The 23,344-nt window shown below is 34.4% G+C and overlaps 1 protein-coding gene across 1 annotated transcript; it reads right to left on the reverse strand.

Annotated features, from left to right (window-relative positions):
- Positions 1-2,641: 2,641 nt before the first annotated feature.
- LOC128197520 (uncharacterized) lies at positions 2,642-14,404 on the reverse strand. Its single transcript, XM_052879575.1, has 9 exons — positions 14,223-14,404; positions 13,931-14,129; positions 11,527-11,750; positions 11,235-11,433; positions 8,831-9,054; positions 8,539-8,737; positions 6,135-6,358; positions 5,843-6,041; positions 2,642-2,722 (listed from the first exon to the last, which is right to left on the reverse strand). Exons 1-9 carry the CDS (start codon positions 14,402-14,404, stop codon positions 2,642-2,644), a joined length of 1,731 nt encoding a protein of 576 aa, XP_052735535.1.
- Between the last annotated feature and the right edge of the window lie 8,940 nt (positions 14,405-23,344).

Below are 23,344 nucleotides of genomic sequence, written 5' to 3' on the forward strand. Positions count from 1 at the left end.
TTTCAAGTTAGTTTCTAAGTCATAAAGGGTGTTTTTGATGTAAAAATTAAGTATAAAAATAACGGTTTTTCAACCGTTATCACAACCCCAAACTTAGAACTTTGCTTGTCCTCAAGCAAACAAGATGTGACTCAGTCTTCCACCAATCAATACAATGGCTTAACACATTCAAAAACTCTTTCTTTCAAGACAAGTAATTACTTAAATCAGCTCATCAAATAGAATTCAGTCAATATGCACACATGCCTTGATTCAAAATAACTCATCATGGTGTTCACATAATCACATAATATCCAACAGATGATATTCTCATGAATGATACATTAACTAAACATAGATGTAATCATGTGCTCATGGAATCATTCCTTACCAGATAAAGTGTTTCCCTCAATCACACAAGTGTATATAGAGGTCACTCCTTCACTCTACTATCACAATGTCACATGAATCAACTTTGCCTTTCATTTAACCACAATCAAACACACTCACAAGCAAGTATCATCATAAGGACTTTTCTATGGCTTATAATGTGGCTGAGTTAAGAAGAAAATTGGTTTTTCTAAATCACAAAATCCTTGAGTTAAGAGATTCATTCATACTTTCCTCACAACCATTCTTACTTATTCCCAAGTTTTCCTTGCATTGAGCTTTTCTTTTTCTTTCTTTTCTTTCCCTTTTCTTTTGCTTTTCATTTGCTCAACACTTAGCTCAATGCTTATTTATTTTTCGTTTTCAAATGTCCCAACAACCCCAAACTTGAACCTTTATCAATACCACAAATATTCTCAACTTAACTTAAGGTAAAGATTTTCAAAAAGGGTTTTCAAATCCTGTTTAAAGCTAAAGGTTCAAAGGATAGAACACATTGTGCTCTCTTTTATTGGGCTAAAATCATGCAATGGCTAAAAAGGGATAACAACAGATGGCCTTGATCATATGACACATGCAAGCAATTGATTCAATCACAGAAACCTGGGCAAAGTCATTCATGCTTTCAAAGTAATAGCAATCATTCACAAAAACTCTGGAGTTCAAAACCTCAGATATAGGCTCATTTAATATTTCATATATTCCAGATACACATCCTACTTAGCATCATAATCACAATCACAACATCATGCATATGTTCACATAGCTTGTGAACAACCACCTGTATATCAACATATGGTGCACAATCTCAACATCAATCAATATCCAAGCATCATCAAACAATCCTCATCATTCACAAGTAAACATCAAACCATCACATCAGATAAAGTTTCAAACTGAGTACATCACAACCTATTCTAAAAACATAAGCAAGTAAGTTCAATAATACAAAACAAAAGATAAGAAAAGTCTGGCTCTAGCGTTGATAGCATCCATCAGTAGACGCTAGCTCAGCTCCTCATCAACCCATGCTATCGTCAGAATCTTCCTCCTCTCCTTCTTCAGCATCTTCAAAATCATCATCACCCTCATCATCTTCCTCCCTAGCTAAAGCTTCAGCTGTTCCAGCTCCACTGGCCTGTGCCTGCTCCTCAGGCCATGCCACCACAGTGTTGAATTCATCCATAGTCCATCGTCGTCCAGGGGATGTATCATACATCCCGATGATCATCTATGCAGTGGCTACTTACCCTTTGTGAAGAGACTGCAACCTGTCCGCCATCAGAGACATATACATGTCCCTCATCTGAAAAGGCTTTGCATCATGAGGTGGTGCATGTGCTTGTGGTGGTCCTCTCCTTCTAGAAGGACGTTGTTGTGGTACTGGCTAAGCTACCTCATCTCCCCCACAATACTATCTATAGTAGGCCTCATCAATCGCCTTCCTAGGCCGCTCCAACGGCGGTGTAGAAGTGTTAACCCCAGCTAACTCACAGAGGTGTGTGATCAGAGATGGATGTCCCAAGGGTGCCTTGTTGTTCATAGTACTGGCACAAGTCTGAATCTCATTTCCTATGACCTGTCCAATATTAATGCTCATCCCTCTAAGCACACAATACAGAAAAAGGGCCCTGCTGACAGTAATATCAGAGACATGAGAACAAGGCTGGATATTGGCATGATAAAACGCCATCCAGTATTTTGCCATGGGAGTAAGATAAGCTCTCCTAATATGAACGGTTGCACCATTCCTATTCCTCTGAAAATTCCCTCCAGGCACACACAACACACTCTCCACATCATCAAACTCTGCTCCCTCTTCCATGTTTAGAGCAAACTGACACTGTACACCAGTCCATTCAGTATTCAGAAATCTGTTAATAGAGTCAGGATCATACCGAATGATTTTTCCTCTAACATAGCTCATGTATTTCTCTGTGTGAGAGTCACCCAATGGCCTTGCATTGGTGTAGAATTCCTTGACCACTGCTATGTTGGCTAGTGGAGGGTAAGTGGCTATTCTCTCCCAATTTCTGCTATCCAGTTCCTCTCCATATTGTGGAGCCAAGTCTAGTATTAAACCCGCCTTCCGCTCCATCAAGAGCCTTCTATCTTGGACAGTGAGGAAGTGTTGCTCATGTCTACGGGAAATGGAACTTGTTGGAATAGGGGCGTTCTGGTTCCTTCCTCTTATTTCCCACAGTCTTGATTCTTTTGCCCGATGAGGAGGCCATCCCTACATTAAACACAATTCACAAAACCACAAGAATTATTAAGCATTAGTAACCCACAAACAACTTCCTAACACTCTTCCTATCATCACTAAGGGCAAAACAGTATCCCTCAGCGTCACCTGTGCAAGGAAACAGCAAGCAAGCACAAAAATCAAAATTCTGCAGAAATCGCGTTCAACGGTAACTAGCGCTGAGCAACGATCAGTATTTTTCTGCATAATGGCACTAGCCGGCCTCTAATCTCCACCCACATGCATTTTTCCTAGTTTCAGACCTTAAGCAAGCAATTTAATCGGTCCAATTTCAATCAATCATGCAAAAACGTCAAAATCCCTCAAGAATTATGCTTAGACAACCATATTCATTCAAAATCATGCTTCCCATATTCTTAGGAAAAAAACAGTGTGTCTATTTATTGGTCTCATCAAGGATAAAGAGGTTAATATAAATAAATTACTATTGTTTCAATCACTTGTTAATTACTATCTTGTTTAAACTTCTCTGTTTCTAATTTAAAAATAATATTAACTATTGATCATATACTTATTTCTCATTTTTTTAATTAATTAAAATATATACATTTATCATGATGTAGATTAATCAGATACTTATTTGTCAGTTTTTAAGAGTCTTTTTAATCTTCAAAGGGTGTAAACTTGAGACCAAACACATACACACCCCCTTTTCACACATAACAACCACTAGACCAAACTCCATCCGTTGATACAATAGCACAAACAATTATATTTAAGAACTCTTTCAAACTTTTTTCAAAATTTAACATAAAAACCAATATTAATTTAATTTAATTTACCTCTTTAAATATTTCTCAACACCATATCACAAAATAATTTATTATTAAATATCTCAATATAAAAAAATTAAATTAAACCATCATTTTATTTATACGGGTCTTACAAGTGAGGCCTTTTCAAGGAGGAAGGTGACTAGAGAGGCCTCTAGGGTTGCTCTAGTCTTGATCTAGAAAGTGCATGGCCATAATTTGCATCATAATATTATATTAATCCAAGATAAGATACAAGGGTGGAAACACCTCTATTTATAAGCTAAGAGTGTCTCCTTCTAACCCTAAAAGCATGATCTCCCACCTTTGCTCTCACTCATAAAAAAAGAGACCTTCTAAGGAATGAATAAGTTTCCACAAATCCTCTCCAATGATGATAGGACATGTGGCCACTCATAAAAACACAATCCTCTCCATTCCTAGAGTGTCATGTGGCCACTACTAAAAGAATAAGGGCCTTTCACTCGTTGAACGAGTCACAGCTCGCGAGGCGAGCTTGATTTTATAAGCTCCCAAAGCCTAAGTCACTACAGGAGTGAATAAGTCACTGAGTGAGAGGAGAATTAAAAAATGGATGAGAGGTAGGGGAGGTTTGGTCATTAAGCGAGTCTACCCTTGCTAGGCGAATTTAAACGTGTTTGTTTCCAAAGATTGATTCACTGAGTGAGTTGCCTAGTCATTGAGCGAGTCTGTGAATTGTTTTATATGATGAATTGTTGAATTCTGGAATTATAATGAGAATTTACAATGTTATTGAATGGTTATGATTTTAAGAGGTGGAAACAGGGTTGGGACTATGAAATATTTTAGATGGAGATATTGTACATTGTGTTGGAACAAACGATACCGATATTGCACAGCGGAAATATTAAAACTCAAAGTACGATACAGATTGTTAAAAGCAAAGAGCTTGTTCGGTCAACTTTAAAAATGGTTCCTTTAATTTTCTCTTAAACGTTTTATCAAACAATTGATGTGAAGAAAATGTAAAGAGTGTAGGGAGTAGAAAAATCACACAAATGATTTTTATCCTGGTTTGAATCAAAAGATTCTACGTCCAGTCGTTAATCACTATGAATAGTTATTAACCTTTTTCACTAAAAATAGTTTCACAGTTTGTATAGATTACAGAATAGTGAATGTAAATAGAAAAGCAAAACTTTCCTTCGACGAATGAACTAGAAGGAAGCTTCCTTCGACAAACAAACCGGAAGCGAGAAGCCAACACTTTCCTTCGACAGACGAACCGGAAGAGTGCAGCTAGAATCTTCCTTCAACCAACGAACCAGAAGAGAACAACTCTGCCAACTTGAAGAGAACCGCTCCGACCTTTGACACACAAAGCGCGAGCTTCTCCTATTAATAAAACTTGACAAGAGTGATAAACTAACACTTGAGAACTTCCTTAGATTAGACTGTATTATCAAATGACTTAGATAAACCCTCTAAGGGTTTTAGACAACTATATATAGCCCACAGGTCTGAAATTAAAAAGACACAATACAACTGCTAGTGATAATCGATTATTGTAAGTAATAATCAATTATTCAAGTCCGTTACAAGGTTTTCAAAAGAGTGATAATCGATTATCCTGAGGGATAATCAATTATCTGCGAGACTTTGGCAATTCTCATCCGGACCAGGATAATCAATTATTTCAAACAATAATCAATTATCTACGAGTGCAATGGTTTTTCAAAAAGGCTCGTGATAATGGATTATTACATCAAATAATCGATTATATGCGTGGATATCCTAAAGACAGAAAATTTCTAAGTGTTTACCTGTTCAAAGTTATTCCTAAAACATTTTCAGTCTACAAAAGTGCTTTCAAATAAATTACAACTTCATTCTTCGAGTTCTTCTCTTGCAACATCATCAAAATCATTATCTTTTAAAATACCAATGCACCTTATTGGTAACAATCACCCCTTTTTTGATGATGATAAAAAATCATTTGTTTAAAAGAAACTTTGTGTTATCTGCATAAAAAATTCAAACTTACAAACAAAGAAACAAGTTAGCGGTAACTGCATTATGAATTTGTTCTTCTCCCCCTTTTTGAGCATAAGCAAAAAGCAAATATACTCCCCTTTATGCACACTTTTGTTTTTATAAACCTTTTTAACAAGTATAGGCATGTCAACATTATTCTTTGTAGTTGCCACTTCAAGAAGATTTTCAAGGATATCAATATCAAGCATGCCACTTCAACAAGATGTTCAATATTTGAAGACTCTTTCATTTCTAAATTGTAGATTTTATTCTTTAAAATAACTTCTTCATTTAATGCCTTCTCATATTTAATTTTCAAATCCTTAAACTCATTTTTCAAATTTTTATGAGCAACATCCAATTTTTCAGATTCATTTAGCAATTCAAGAAAGGCTTTTTGCAAGTCAAACTCAGAAGTTTCAGAACTAGAACAACTTACTTGGCTTGTAGAGTCATCAATATTTAGCGTCAAACACAAGTTGGCTTCTTCATTGGAAACACTTGAACTAGTTGAGCTTGAGTCATTTTCTTCCCAAGCAGCGTAAGCAGTCTTCTTCTTGAAAGACTTCTTTTCTTCACCCCTTTTAAGGTTTGGACAATCCGCATTAACGTGCCCTTTTTCTCCGCAACCATAACACCTGTAATTTGAAGAAGATCTTTGTTTCTTCTTTTGCTCCTTTCTAATTTTTTCCTTGCCTCTAGATTTCATGAACTTGTTGAATTTTCTAAACATGTGAATCATATCTTCATCGTCTGAGTCTCCATCTTCAGATTCCTCATCCTTTTCTGAACTCTTACTTTTTGAATGTTCAGATTTGAAGGCCAATGTTTTGTTCTTTCCTTGGGCTTCCTCAGCCCTTAGTCTATTCAACTCGAGCTTGTGCCCTCTCAACTTTCCAAAAAGCTCAGCCATAGGAATGGAGGTTAAGTCCTGGGACTTAGTTATTGCAGTAACCTTTGGTTTCCATGTCATGTTCAAAGATTTCAAAATTTTAACATTTAATTCGCCAGTGTCAAATTTTTTACCTAAACCAAAAAGATGGTTGACGATATGTGTGAAGCGTTTTTGCACATCAGCGATGGTTTCACCCTGTTGCATCCTGAATATCTCATACTCCTATATCAGGGTGTTTTTCCTAGCACGCTTCACATCCTCGGTTCCTTCATGGGTTACTTGAAGAACTTCCCACATCTCCTGAGCCGTTTTGCACACTGAAATCCTATAAAATTAATCTAATACCAAAACAGAGGATATTATATTGCGAGCTTTTACATCAAATTGGGCTCGTCTATTTTCTTCAGCAGTCCATTGAAAATATGATTTTTCTTCCTCTACACCATTCAAATTTACAATAGGAATAAAAGGATCATTCAAAACAATTTCCCAAATACCCCTATCAATAGACTCCAAAAATATTTGCATTCTTATTTTCCAAAAAGCATAATTTTCCCCTGTAAACAAAGGAAGTCTATCAATAGAAGCACCCCTAGCATACATTTGGTTATGATCGCCCATTTTTGAAAAATTTGAAAAACTATCAAAGCAAGCTCTAATACCAATTGTTGGAACAATTGGTACCGATATTGCGCAGCGAAAATATTAAAACTCAAAGTACGATACAGACTGTTAAAACCAAATAGCTTGTTCGGTCAATTTTAAAAATGGTTCCTTTAATTTTCTCTTAATTGTTTTCTCAAACAGTTGATGTGCAGAAAATGTAAAGAGTGTAGGGAGTAGAAAAATCACAAATAATTTTTATCCTGGTTCGAATCAAAAGATTCTACATCTAGTCGTTAATCATTATGAATAGTGATTAACCTTTTTCACTAAAAATAGTTTCACAGTTTCTACAGATTACAGAATAATGAATGTAAATAGAAAATCAAAACCTTCCTTCGACGAACGAATCGGAAGCGAGCAGCCAACATTTTCCTTCGACAGACGAACCGGAAAAGTGCAGCTAGAATCTTCCTTCGACCAACGAACCAGAAGAGAACAACTCTGCCAACTTGAAGAGAACCGCTCCGACCTTTGACACACAAAGCGCGAGCTTCTCCTATTAATAAAACTTGACAAGAGTGATGAACTAACACTTGAGAACTTCCTTAGATTAGACTGTATTATCAAATGACTTAGATAAACCCTCTAAGGGTTTTAGACAACTATATATAGCCCACAAGTCTGAAATTAAAAAGACACAATACAACTGCTAGTGATAATCGATTATTGTAAGTAATAATCAATTATTCAAGTCCGTTACAGGGTTTTCAAAAGAGTGATAATCGATTATCCTGAGGGATAATCAATTATCTGCGAGACTTTGGCAATTCTCATCCGGACCAGGATAATCAATTATTTCAAACAATAATCAATTATCTACGAGTGCAATGGTTTTTCAAAAAGGCTCGTGATAATGGATTATTACATCAAATAATCGATTATATGCGTGGATATCCTAAAGACAGAAAATTTCTAAGTGTTTACCTGTTCAAAGTTATTCCTAAAACATTTTCAGTCTACAAAAGTGCTTTCAAATAAATTACAACTTCATTCTTCGAGTTCTTCTCTTGCAACATCATCAAAATCATTATCTTTTAAAATACCAATGCACCTTATTGGTAACAATCACCCCTTTTTTGATGATGATAAAAAATCATTTGTTTAAAAGAAACTTTGTGTTATCTGCATAAAAAATTCAAACTTACAAACAAAGAAACAAGTTAGCGGTAACTGCATTATGAATTTGTTCTTCTCCCCCTTTTTGAGCATAAGCAAAAAGCAAATATACTCCCCTTTATGCACACTTTTGTTTTTATAAACCTTTTTAACAAGTATAGGCATGTCAACATTATTCTTTGTAGTTGCCACTTCAAGAAGATTTTCAAGGATATCAATATCAAGCATGCCACTTCAACAAGATGTTCAATATTTGAAGACTCTTTCATTTCTAAATTGTAGATTTTATTCTTTAAAATAACTTCTTCATTTAATGCCTTCTCATATTTAATTTTCAAATCCTTAAACTCATTTTTCAAATTTTTATGAGCAACATCCAATTTTTCAGATTCATTTAGCAATTCAAGAAAGGCTTTTTGCAAGTCAAACTCAGAAGTTTCAGAACTAGAACAACTTACTTGGCTTGTAGAGTCATCAATATTTAGCGTCAAACACAAGTTGGCTTCTTCATTGGAAACACTTGAACTAGTTGAGCTTGAGTCATTTTCTTCCCAAGCAGCGTAAGCAGTCTTCTTCTTGAAAGACTTCTTTTCTTCACCCCTTTTAAGGTTTGGACAATCCGCATTAACGTGCCCTTTTTCTCCGCAACCATAACACCTGTAATTTGAAGAAGATCTTTGTTTCTTCTTTTGCTCCTTTCTAATTTTTTCCTTGCCTCTAGATTTCATGAACTTGTTGAATTTTCTAAACATGTGAATCATATCTTCATCGTCTGAGTCTCCATCTTCAGATTCCTCATCCTTTTCTGAACTCTTACTTTTTGAATGTTCAGATTTGAAGGCCAATGTTTTGTTCTTTCCTTGGGCTTCCTCAGCCCTTAGTCTATTCAACTCGAGCTTGTGCCCTCTCAACTTTCCAAAAAGCTCAGCCATAGGAATGGAGGTTAAGTCCTGGGACTTAGTTATTGCAGTAACCTTTGGTTTCCATGTCATGTTCAAAGATTTCAAAATTTTAACATTTAATTCGCCAGTGTCAAATTTTTTACCTAAACCAAAAAGATGGTTGACGATATGTGTGAAGCGTTTTTGCACATCAGCGATGGTTTCACCCTGTTGCATCCTGAATATCTCATACTCCTATATCAGGGTGTTTTTCCTAGCACGCTTCACATCCTCGGTTCCTTCATGGGTTACTTGAAGAACTTCCCACATCTCCTGAGCCGTTTTGCACACTGAAATCCTATAAAATTAATCTAATACCAAAACAGAGGATATTATATTGCGAGCTTTTACATCAAATTGGGCTCGTCTATTTTCTTCAGCAGTCCATTGAAAATATGATTTTTCTTCCTCTACACCATTCAAATTTACAATAGGAATAAAAGGATCATTCAAAACAATTTCCCAAATACCCCTATCAATAGACTCCAAAAATATTTGCATTCTTATTTTCCAAAAAGCATAATTTTCCCCTGTAAACAAAGGAAGTCTATCAATAGAAGCACCCCTAGCATACATTTGGTTATGATCGCCCATTTTTGAAAAATTTGAAAAACTATCAAAGCAAGCTCTAATACCAATTGTTGGAACAATTGGTACCGATATTGCGCAGCGAAAATATTAAAACTCAAAGTACGATACAGACTGTTAAAACCAAATAGCTTGTTCGGTCAATTTTAAAAATGGTTCCTTTAATTTTCTCTTAATTGTTTTCTCAAACAGTTGATGTGCAGAAAATGTAAAGAGTGTAGGGAGTAGAAAAATCACAAATAATTTTTATCCTGGTTCGAATCAAAAGATTCTACATCTAGTCGTTAATCATTATGAATAGTGATTAACCTTTTTCACTAAAAATAGTTTCACAGTTTCTACAGATTACAGAATAATGAATGTAAATAGAAAATCAAAACCTTCCTTCGACGAACGAATCGGAAGCGAGCAGCCAACATTTTCCTTCGACAGACGAACCGGAAAAGTGCAGCTAGAATCTTCCTTCGACCAACGAACCAGAAGAGAACAACTCTGCCAACTTGAAGAGAACCGCTCCGACCTTTGACACACAAAGCGCGAGCTTCTCCTATTAATAAAACTTGACAAGAGTGATGAACTAACACTTGAGAACTTCCTTAGATTAGACTGTATTATCAAATGACTTAGATAAACCCTCTAAGGGTTTTAGACAACTATATATAGCCCACAAGTCTGAAATTAAAAAGACACAATACAACTGCTAGTGATAATCGATTATTGTAAGTAATAATCAATTATTCAAGTCCGTTACAGGGTTTTCAAAAGAGTGATAATCGATTATCCTGAGGGATAATCAATTATCTGCGAGACTTTGGCAATTCTCATCCGGACCAGGATAATCAATTATTTCAAACAATAATCAATTATCTACGAGTGCAATGGTTTTTCAAAAAGGCTCGTGATAATGGATTATTACATCAAATAATCGATTATATGCGTGGATATCCTAAAGACAGAAAATTTCTAAGTGTTTACCTGTTCAAAGTTATTCCTAAAACATTTTCAGTCTACAAAAGTGCTTTCAAATAAATTACAACTTCATTCTTCGAGTTCTTCTCTTGCAACATCATCAAAATCATTATCTTTTAAAATACCAATGCACCTTATTGGTAACAATCACCCCTTTTTTGATGATGATAAAAAATCATTTGTTTAAAAGAAACTTTGTGTTATCTGCATAAAAAATTCAAACTTACAAACAAAGAAACAAGTTAGCGGTAACTGCATTATGAATTTGTTCTTCTCCCCCTTTTTGAGCATAAGCAAAAAGCAAATATACTCCCCTTTATGCACACTTTTGTTTTTATAAACCTTTTTAACAAGTATAGGCATGTCAACATTATTCTTTGTAGTTGCCACTTCAAGAAGATTTTCAAGGATATCAATATCAAGCATGCCACTTCAACAAGATGTTCAATATTTGAAGACTCTTTCATTTCTAAATTGTAGATTTTATTCTTTAAAATAACTTCTTCATTTAATGCCTTCTCATATTTAATTTTCAAATCCTTAAACTCATTTTTCAAATTTTTATGAGCAACATCCAATTTTTCAGATTCATTTAGCAATTCAAGAAAGGCTTTTTGCAAGTCAAACTCAGAAGTTTCAGAACTAGAACAACTTACTTGGCTTGTAGAGTCATCAATATTTAGCGTCAAACACAAGTTGGCTTCTTCATTGGAAACACTTGAACTAGTTGAGCTTGAGTCATTTTCTTCCCAAGCAGCGTAAGCAGTCTTCTTCTTGAAAGACTTCTTTTCTTCACCCCTTTTAAGGTTTGGACAATCCGCATTAACGTGCCCTTTTTCTCCGCAACCATAACACCTGTAATTTGAAGAAGATCTTTGTTTCTTCTTTTGCTCCTTTCTAATTTTTTCCTTGCCTCTAGATTTCATGAACTTGTTGAATTTTCTAAACATGTGAATCATATCTTCATCGTCTGAGTCTCCATCTTCAGATTCCTCATCCTTTTCTGAACTCTTACTTTTTGAATGTTCAGATTTGAAGGCCAATGTTTTGTTCTTTCCTTGGGCTTCCTCAGCCCTTAGTCTATTCAACTCGAGCTTGTGCCCTCTCAACTTTCCAAAAAGCTCAGCCATAGGAATGGAGGTTAAGTCCTGGGACTTAGTTATTGCAGTAACCTTTGGTTTCCATGTCATGTTCAAAGATTTCAAAATTTTAACATTTAATTCGCCAGTGTCAAATTTTTTACCTAAACCAAAAAGATGGTTGACGATATGTGTGAAGCGTTTTTGCACATCAGCGATGGTTTCACCCTGTTGCATCCTGAATATCTCATACTCCTATATCAGGGTGTTTTTCCTAGCACGCTTCACATCCTCGGTTCCTTCATGGGTTACTTGAAGAACTTCCCACATCTCCTGAGCCGTTTTGCACACTGAAATCCTATAAAATTAATCTAATACCAAAACAGAGGATATTATATTGCGAGCTTTTACATCAAATTGGGCTCGTCTATTTTCTTCAGCAGTCCATTGAAAATATGATTTTTCTTCCTCTACACCATTCAAATTTACAATAGGAATAAAAGGATCATTCAAAACAATTTCCCAAATACCCCTATCAATAGACTCCAAAAATATTTGCATTCTTATTTTCCAAAAAGCATAATTTTCCCCTGTAAACAAAGGAAGTCTATCAATAGAAGCACCCCTAGCATACATTTGGTTATGATCGCCCATTTTTGAAAAATTTGAAAAACTATCAAAGCAAGCTCTAATACCAATTGTTGGAACAATTGGTACCGATATTGCGCAGCGAAAATATTAAAACTCAAAGTACGATACAGACTGTTAAAACCAAATAGCTTGTTCGGTCAATTTTAAAAATGGTTCCTTTAATTTTCTCTTAATTGTTTTCTCAAACAGTTGATGTGCAGAAAATGTAAAGAGTGTAGGGAGTAGAAAAATCACAAATAATTTTTATCCTGGTTCGAATCAAAAGATTCTACATCTAGTCGTTAATCATTATGAATAGTGATTAACCTTTTTCACTAAAAATAGTTTCACAGTTTCTACAGATTACAGAATAATGAATGTAAATAGAAAATCAAAACCTTCCTTCGACGAACGAATCGGAAGCGAGCAGCCAACATTTTCCTTCGACAGACGAACCGGAAAAGTGCAGCTAGAATCTTCCTTCGACCAACGAACCAGAAGAGAACAACTCTGCCAACTTGAAGAGAACCGCTCCGACCTTTGACACACAAAGCGCGAGCTTCTCCTATTAATAAAACTTGACAAGAGTGATGAACTAACACTTGAGAACTTCCTTAGATTAGACTGTATTATCAAATGACTTAGATAAACCCTCTAAGGGTTTTAGACAACTATATATAGCCCACAAGTCTGAAATTAAAAAGACACAATACAACTGCTAGTGATAATCGATTATTGTAAGTAATAATCAATTATTCAAGTCCGTTACAGGGTTTTCAAAAGAGTGATAATCGATTATCCTGAGGGATAATCAATTATCTGCGAGACTTTGGCAATTCTCATCCGGACCAGGATAATCAATTATTTCAAACAATAATCAATTATCTACGAGTGCAATGGTTTTTCAAAAAGGCTCGTGATAATGGATTATTACATCAAATAATCGATTATATGCGTGGATATCCTAAAGACAGAAAATTTCTAAGTGTTTACCTGTTCAAAGTTATTCCTAAAACATTTTCAGTCTACAAAAGTGCTTTCAAATAAATTACAACTTCATTCTTCGAGTTCTTCTCTTGCAACATCATCAAAATCATTATCTTTTAAAATACCAATGCACCTTATTGGTAACAATCACCCCTTTTTTGATGATGATAAAAAATCATTTGTTTAAAAGAAACTTTGTGTTATCTGCATAAAAAATTCAAACTTACAAACAAAGAAACAAGTTAGCGGTAACTGCATTATGAATTTGTTCTTCTCCCCCTTTTTGAGCATAAGCAAAAAGCAAATATACTCCCCTTTATGCACACTTTTGTTTTTATAAACCTTTTTAACAAGTATAGGCATGTCAACATTATTCTTTGTAGTTGCCACTTCAAGAAGATTTTCAAGGATATCAATATCAAGCATGCCACTTCAACAAGATGTTCAATATTTGAAGACTCTTTCATTTCTAAATTGTAGATTTTATTCTTTAAAATAACTTCTTCATTTAATGCCTTCTCATATTTAATTTTCAAATCCTTAAACTCATTTTTCAAATTTTTATGAGCAACATCCAATTTTTCAGATTCATTTAGCAATTCAAGAAAGGCTTTTTGCAAGTCAAACTCAGAAGTTTCAGAACTAGAACAACTTACTTGGCTTGTAGAGTCATCAATATTTAGCGTCAAACACAAGTTGGCTTCTTCATTGGAAACACTTGAACTAGTTGAGCTTGAGTCATTTTCTTCCCAAGCAGCGTAAGCAGTCTTCTTCTTGAAAGACTTCTTTTCTTCACCCCTTTTAAGGTTTGGACAATCCGCATTAACGTGCCCTTTTTCTCCGCAACCATAACACCTGTAATTTGAAGAAGATCTTTGTTTCTTCTTTTGCTCCTTTCTAATTTTTTCCTTGCCTCTAGATTTCATGAACTTGTTGAATTTTCTAAACATGTGAATCATATCTTCATCGTCTGAGTCTCCATCTTCAGATTCCTCATCCTTTTCTGAACTCTTACTTTTTGAATGTTCAGATTTGAAGGCCAATGTTTTGTTCTTTCCTTGGGCTTCCTCAGCCCTTAGTCTATTCAACTCGAGCTTGTGCCCTCTCAACTTTCCAAAAAGCTCAGCCATAGGAATGGACGTTAAGTCCTAGGACTTAGTTATTGCAGTAACCTTTGGTTTCCATGTCATGTTCAAAGATTTCAAAATTTTAACATTTAATTCGCCAGTGTCAAATTTTTTACCTAAACCAAAAAGATGGTTGACGATATGTGTGAAGCGTTTTTGCACATCAGCGATGGTTTCACCCTGTTGCATCCTGAATATCTCATACTCCTATATCAGGGTGTTTTTCCTAGCACGCTTCACATCCTCGGTTCCTTCATGGGTTACTTGAAGAACTTCCCACATCTCCTGAGCCGTTTTGCACACTGAAATCCTATAAAATTAATATAATACCAAAACAGAGGATATTATATTGCGAGCTTTTATATCAAATTGGGCTCGTTTATTTTCTTCAGCAGTCCATTGAAAATATGATTTTTCTTCCTCTACACCATTCAAATTTACAATAGGAATAAAAGGATCATTCAAAACAATTTCCCAAATACCCCTATCAATAGACTCCAAAAATATTTGCATTCTTATTTTCCAAAAAGCATAATTTTCCCCTGTAAACAAAGGAAGTTTATCAATAGAAGCACCCCTAGCATACATTTGGTTATGATCGCCCATTTTTGAAAAATTTGAAAAACTATCAAAGCAAGCTCTAATACCAATTGTTGGAACAATTGGTACCGATATTGCGCAGCGAAAATATTAAAACTCAAAGTACGATACAGACTGTTAAAACCAAATAGCTTGTTCGGTCAATTTTAAAAATGGTTCCTTTAATTTTCTCTTAATTGTTTTCTCAAACAGTTGATGTGCAGAAAATGTAAAGAGTGTAGGGAGTAGAAAAATCACAAATAATTTTTATCCTGGTTCGAATCAAAAGATTCTACATCTAGTCGTTAATCATTATGAATAGTGATTAACCTTTTTCACTAAAAATAGTTTCACAGTTTCTACAGATTACAGAATAATGAATGTAAATAGAAAATCAAAACCTTCCTTCGACGAACGAATCGGAAGCGAGCAGCCAACATTTTCCTTCGACAGACGAACCGAAAAAGTGCAGCTAGAATCTTCCTTCGACCAACGAACCAGAAGAGAACAACTCTGCCAACTTGAAGAGAACCGCTCCGACCTTTGACACACAAAGCGCGAGCTTCTCCTATTAATAAAACTTGACAAGAGTGATGAACTAACACTTGAGAACTTCCTCAGATCAGACTGTATAAACCCTGTAAGGTTTTTAGACAACTATATATAGCCCACAGGTCTGAAATTAAAAAGACACAATACAATTGCCTGTGATAATCGACTATTTTAAGTAATAATCGATTATTCAATTTCGTTACAGGGTTTTCAAAAGAGTGATAATCGATTATCCTGAGAGATAATCAATTATCTGCGAGACTTGGGCAATTCTCATCCAGACCAGGATAATCGATTATTTCAAACAATAATCGATTATCTGCGACAGCAATGGTTTTTCAAAAAGGCTCGTGATAATCGATTATTACATCAAATAATCAATTATATGCGCAGATATCGTAAAGACAGGAAATTTCTAAGTGTTTACATGTTCAAAGTTATTCCTAATACATTTTCATTCTACAAAAGTGCTTTTAAATAAATTACAACTTCATTCTTCGAGTTCTTCTCTTGCAGCGTCTTCAAAATCATTATCTTTTAAAATACCAATGCAACTTATTGGTAACACATTGTATGCATATGGTGTTCCTGAGGAGGAATGTAATATTAGTTACTGTAGTGTTATGCATTGAGTAGAGGTTCACATTACGAAGTTATCCTAACTTTACTAAGCTCACAGTCTCATATAGAGGATGAGGTTTAGGTAGTGATAGTTGAGGAAAGTTCTTATAGCGAGATTTTAGGTAAAGGACCCGTTTTATGGCAATGCTACAAGTGAATTTACCCAATCACTTAAGATTGAGACCTTATAAATTTGGGTTGGTCATGACACTTTTTTCATGATTATATGACAAGTGCACTTCACGAGTGTATGATTCAATGCATATTTGAGCATTGAGTCTAGAATATGTTATGTTAGAATTATAAGATGTAATTAATTAATAATATTTGTTGTATGTGAAATGTGTGGATTGTTGTTTCTGTTTAATTTTTTTGTTATAACATGCGATAGAATAAAATACTATTAACTTATTCTATTTTTCGTATTTGGTTGTGGTTTATTCACTTGCGATAATTATATGTTATAAGTAATTAGTAGAGGATCATGTAGGTAGGAAGGTTGTGAATCAGTGAGACTATTGATGCTCAGATAAAGTATAGTTGATGCATATTTATACCGTTTTGTATTTATTGATCTTTATTTCTTGAAAAAAAAATTATATATTCTAAAAAAATGTATCATTGAAATTCATGGAGAATTGAAAATATATATTATATGTTTATGAAATGGTCTATTACTTAATGCTAATGCCTAATGCTTAACTTACAATATTACTTAATGCCTAACTTGTAATAATTCAGTGTAAATCTAATAAATTGGAATTTTACAACATCAACTTTTTTTTAACAACTAAATATAGTTCATTTTAACAAATTGATGCAATGTGCTTAAAAGAATGATACATAAAATACTATAAGATAAAATACATTGACAAAGAAATAACTATATGTGACATCCCAAAATATATAGCAATGTATATATGTAGAATGCATCGATTATAGTAATAGAAAGCAGTTAAGAGTACATAATAGATAGGATTAAGGAGTACAGTTATCCAAGTCTGGCTGGGAAGTTTTAAAACTTAAGTACAAGTTCATAATTCTCCAAAATACATGATTGAATAAAGGTTCAATGGGACCTAAAGAGTGTTTCCAAAATACAGATCATGATAAAATGAAGGCTAGAAGTCTTTCAAAATAAAGAGCTATTTAAATTAAGAGCTAGTAGAAATCCTAAGCACTAGGGGCTGGGTCTTCCTCAACTTCCAAAGCTTGCTCCAAAGGTACATCATCACCTACTGCTCACATCCAAAGGATTGGATGATCATCACAAGGGGGAAAGCAAACACATGCAACACATACAAATGCAAGGGTGACCTAGGTCTCAAACAATCATACAATTCATTTTCAATCAATCTAGCATTTCCCAAAATATCCATACACACATAAACACCTTAGTCATCATAAACATAAGCATTTATGTCATAAAAATTATCAAGACAAGCATCCTATCATGTTAAGACTCTAGACACGTCCGGACTTGGAATGAATGTAGAGCTGAGGCGGGTTGTGCACTTGTGGTGGCCCCTACTGCTTTGCAAAGCCATTGCCGAGGGGTTTCACCCGACCACACACAAGGCTAGTCCGTTACCGTGGAATAGACCTCCAGTGATAGCGTCTACCTTAAGACCTCTCACTACTCTCACCACACGCGTCAATCCTCTCTAAGTGAGAATGAGAGACCGTTAGAGTGTTAGGGATAACCCCCATATGAAAGCCTCTTACATTCATTCAATACACTAAATGATCTCACCTAGAGATATTACTTTCATATTCAATCCGACCACTTTAAATCATAGGATATACCTCTTGAATCAATAATTCCTCTCAAAGTTTCACACCAATCAAGACTTTTGATCATTTCATAATTCCTTTGAACCAAAATCAAACCAAAATATACACGCTAAAGTTGCCACCAAGTAATAGATTTCTACAATCCCAAAATAAATAATAGTTCATCATTTCTCTATGAATGCCTAAGACTACATTACAACCATTTATACTTCTATCATTAATCAGTAAGGATGACCCTAGTACAATCATATGTCTAATAGCTTCTTCCTTTCAATATTTAAAGTTAATAAAATTAACAAAAAGTGAAACTATCTACATGCTCACACTAAAATATTTGAAGTCATACGTCAATAAAATTAAAAGGCCTCTGGAATGTAATTTCTAATACACCAAAAATATATTTTCTTAAACCATCATGGCTTAAATAAAATATGTTAATTAAACTTTTATGATTTAAGTTTACGTAAACAATTTCCAACAAAGAAGACTAACGTATTAAAGTAACTAAATTTGATATTTAACAAATTATTATTAAAAACAAATACTCTCACGACCCTCCCATACCAATTCTTTAAAACCACCAATTTATACTTACGAGAATGCTGCAGAGATCTCATTTCCAATCATTTATAAACAAAAATATAAGGTTGTCTACCACTAGCTTCTTATTTCCGTACCTAGTGAAAATTTCCTGTAGCATCTAACTACATCCTCACTATTTTACTCTAAATTTTATACCACTTAACTTTATCTCTATCTCTGCCTTTTCTAAAAGTAAGAAACCATATTCATGCTTATGCAACTATCAAAAATTCCGAAATAAATCTCTTAGTCAATACATCTTCTATAGGCAAATAAACAATGGAGGTTTAGTTCACCATAGACAATACATGAGAGTTTCAAAGGATTACATCGGTTCCCCAACAACAATGGAGGTTTAGTTCACCATAGACATGGTGAAACTAGATGAAAATAATGAAAGATAGAACCCTAGAATTTGAAGAAAGGAGCTTCTGCATCAAAAATCCGCCTCTAAGGGGGTAAAGAAAGTGTGATTTCACCTCTTTCTGTCCAAAAATATCAACCCTAGGTCGACTAAAACCTTATATAGTTTATTAAAAATTATAGAAAAATAGGCCCAAGCCCAATTAAATGGCGCTTGGGATGTCACATATAGTTATTTCTTTGTCAATGTATTTTATCTTATAGTAATTTAATTATATTTTTTGTTTAATAAAATCATATATGCTTTATATAATCCTTTAATTAAATATAAGTAGGATAGGTACCATAATTAGATACTTTGATGATTTAGTATCATGAAAATTATTTGATTTTCACAAAGTATTTGTAAAATAGTTAGAGCAATCATAAGAAAATGTTATGTTTTCACTAAATTATAGTTATTTTTTAAAATTTCAGTAAATTAGTTTTAATTTAACAATACATTATCTCGTTAGACTTCTATTATAGTTTAAATTAAAATACATCAGGATTATGAAAACGAAATTTAATAAGTTAACTCTCATTATTTTTTGTTAGATTTCTTAAAATATATTAATTCTTTTAAAGTTAAATTTATTTCATATTTTTATATTATTTTTAAATTAAGTGTAGAATTTTGTTACAATGTGCATTATTTGTTATGAATAATTTTTGTTAATGTAAAAACTAATACATTACTTTTGTTAAAAGATTTTTAAAAACATAAGATTCGATGAATAATTATTTAATTGAAAAAATATTAATAGATAAAGATACAATGAGATATTGTTAAATATTATAAGATATTCTTATATACAGTTATATATTATTGTTAGATAATAATAAGTAAAAATAAAATATTATATATTTTTTAAAATATTAGGTTTTTAAAACGGTTTAGAGAGAGAATCTTAATAAAAACGGTAATAAGTCAAAGGAAAATGGAGGTTTTAAAGGTTGAATTTTTACAAGGAAGAAGAAAGAAATGAAAAGAAAGAGGTAGCGGAGCCTACATTCCTGTTTTCTTATTTTTTTCCTCTTGCCTTTTTTTTATATGTGACGTAGCATATTATGAGTCTAAATTATGGAGTAGATGTTATTTAGTATGATTATGATGATTGTTAATATGTGTTTGTTTAGAAACTTAAATGTATGCTTGTGTGTGGTGACTCGGCAAAAATCCTCTCAAATCATAGTGACATGAGGCCACTACCTATGGAAAAACTCTTCATTCCTAGAGTGACGCATGACCAATAACTATAGGAGGAAAACTCTCCAACGGGAAGCTTCCACATGCCTTGGATGAAATCTTGCTCCCTTGTCCTCCAAGCTTAGCCAAAATGTTGACTCCTTGGTCAACACACCCATTTTAGATGTCCAAGCATAGTCAACTTTGGGCATTGGCCCTTTGTGAACTTGTTTGGTCAAAATCCTATTCTACTTGACCTAAAATACAAGGCCCAATTGAAATCCTAAACTACTAGGCTCATAATACAAAGCCCAAATAAAATCTAGACTACTCGGCCCCAAATACAAAGTCCAAATAAAATATAGACTACTTGGCCCAAATTACAAGGCCCAAAATTATTCTTACTCTACTAAATCTTCATGATGACTTAAGATGACCCAAGCGAAAGAGTCTAGGCCCATCTTCCATAGATGTCTCTAACTCTTCATGAATGTGTTAGGTCATGGCTAAGGGTAAGTCATCATCCTCTCCCTCTTGAAAAGGATTTTCCCTCAAATCTTCAACATGGGCTAAAGGCAACTTCCTTTTCTTCATAATCTTCAATTCTTCATTATTTTTCCACCAGGGTCAAATACCCATTTTATAACACAAGTTAGAACAAGTGTTATAATAGTGAGTGTGTGAAGGATATAGCTCCCAATAAGGATACACCTTAAATCAAATCAATGATTAAGGTCCTAGAAAGTAGAAGCCTTTTTATTGAAAATTTTATTTCCCACACAATGATGCTTTGGGTCTTTTCTTGCCATGCTTCTAGAGGAAGGTGGCAAGGAGACCTTTACACTTTTACTCAAGCTTTTGGCCCTTAACATCATAATTTTCTTGTTGGGGCATTCTTGAGACTTGTGCATCATGCTTTGACACTTAGAACAAAAGGTGTCTTTTATTTTCTTATTACCTTCTTTTTCTATTTTGTTTGTCATATGTGCTTGATCCTCTTCTGCTTGAGAAGGTGTGAGAGGATGAAACTTCTTTTTATTAAGAGTGATGGTTATTTCATTGATGTGGCCATTATGTAGAGATTCTCTATCAAAAAGCCAAGGCCTTCCCAATAAAATATGACAAGCATCCATAGGATAGCTTGACCATCACTTGTTGATAAACTTCCAATTCCTTGTCTTCATTGATCCATTGAAGTTTATAAGATTGAGATGAGGAAAAGTAGCTACTTTGTTTGTCATATGTGCTTGATCCTCTTCTGCTTGAGAAGGTGTGAGAGGATGAAACTTCTTTTTATTAAGAGTGATGGTTATTTCATTGATGTGGCCATTATGTAGAGATTCTCTATCAAAAAGCCAAGGCCTTCCCAATAAAATATGACAAGCATCCATAGGATAGCTTGACCATCACTTGTTGATAAACTTCCAATTCCTTGTCTTCATTGATCCATTGAAGTTTATAAGATTGAGATGAGGAAAAGTAGCTAATCCAAGCTTGTTAACCAACCTACTGCTACAACAATTTGCACATGAGCCACTATCCACAAAAAGGGAACATGTTTTGTCTAAGATTTTACATCTAGTGTGGAAGATGTTATCTTTTTATGTGTGCTCTTGTGAACTAGGTTGATTACGGGGAACCCTTCTTATCATAAGAAGTTCTCCCTCACAAGGATGGACATCCTCACTTAGACTTTCTTCTTATTTCTTTGCACCACTTCTATCACTCTCACTCTCACTTTTCTCATCTTGGCTACTATATAAATCAATACCCCTTAAGATCATGGTCTTTTTGGTGGGGCATTGTGATGCAATGTGACCCTTACCAAGACACTTGAAACACTTAATTTCATTAGTGTGAGTGTGAGATGATGTTTCCACCCTTGGCCTCTCTTTTTCTTTCTCTTCCTCTTCTCTCTTCTCCCTCCCTAGATTCCTAGAGGGTTCTTCTTCTACTAGTTGCTTACCCTCCCTCTTGTAGTCTTTCTTAACACTAGATTTAGAGTGGAAAGCTTTCAAACCTTTTCTTAAGAGTTGTTTCTCTACCTTAATGAAAATTTGTACTAAGTCATTTAAGTTTTGGTAGGGCAATAATTCCACTCTAGCCCTAATCTCAAGATTAAGACCACTTAGAAACCTAGAGATGGTGGTCTCTTCTTCCTCCCTAATTCCCGCTCTCAACATGTAGAGCTCCATCTTTTGCCTATAGCTCTCAATGGTCATGTCTCTTTGTTGGAGCCTTTGGAGTTTTTCCATTAGCTCCTTGTGATAGTATGAGGGAATGTGCCTTCTTCTCATGGCACTTTTCAAGTCATTCCAATAGGTGACTTGGGGAAAATTAGAGAGTCTTCTCTCTCTCACAAGGGAGGTCCACCAATACATGGCATTCCCTTGGAAACTGAATGTGGCCAATGTGACCTTTCTCTCCTCACTCACTTGATGACACTCAAAGAGTTGTTCAACTTTCATCTCCCAATATAAGTATGCCTCAACATCTTCTTTACCATGAAAATGGGAGAGGTCTACTCTAACCTCTCTTGGAGTGTTCTCTCTATCATGAATTCTATATGGGTGAGGTTGATAGTATTGGTTTGCAAGCCTACTATCTACCTCATGGTGTGTGAGTTGAGTTGGAGTTTTAGAACTCCTCCTTATATGACTCCTACTTCTTTTTATTTCCTCCTAGGCTTTTTGTTGTTTCTCATTAAGGACTCTAAGTTCTTCTTTCAACTTAGCAAGATACTCTTCTCTTTCAATTCTTTCTTTTTCTTTAAGAAGAGTTTCTTGCCTTTGTCAAATTTTAAGTGACTTTAGCTCTTTTGCTAAATTTTTCAAAGTGGGTTTTACATCCTTACTAGAGTCACTTCCAATTTCATAGGAATTAGTCTTAGACATCCTTAAAGGTTTTCAAAAAGATGCAATGCAACAAAAAAATACTTCAATTTTAAAGAAAGTTCCTTAAGAGACTTAAGGAGGCAAAAGACACCAAAGTTCACTTCTAGGAAAGGTAGGTGAATCACAATGGATTTCTTAAATACCAAACATTTTCTAGACAAAGTTTACCTTAGGTACTCTTGAACCAAATTTCTCAAAGGGAACTAATATTGAAATTAAAGTTGACACACACTAAGCTATCACAATTAGAGGAAGCAAATAAACTAGCTATGCTGCCTAATGATTAAGTTAGAAGAATTTTGGTTCCTCCAACCAACCAACTAAAAACAA

The sequence above is a fragment of the Vigna angularis genome, chromosome 6 (genome assembly GCF_016808095.1).
Source record: "Vigna angularis cultivar LongXiaoDou No.4 chromosome 6, ASM1680809v1, whole genome shotgun sequence".
Taxonomy (NCBI): domain Eukaryota; kingdom Viridiplantae; phylum Streptophyta; class Magnoliopsida; order Fabales; family Fabaceae; genus Vigna; species Vigna angularis.

Bases quoted from the DNA above. Each gene is read 5' to 3' on its own strand.
- LOC128197520 (XM_052879575.1), bottom strand. From the start codon at position 14,404: ATGGCTGAGCTTTTTGGAAAGTTGAGAGGGCACAAGCTCGAGTTGAAT. The intron at 11,751-13,930 runs GTAAGTTGTTCT...TGGAAACCAAAG, and splicing joins TTGATGACTCTACAAGCCAA to GTTACTGCAATAACTAAGTC. The intron at 11,434-11,526 runs GTTTAGAAAATT...TTCAAATTACAG, and splicing joins GATGAAGATATGATTCACAT to GTGTTATGGTTGCGGAGAAA.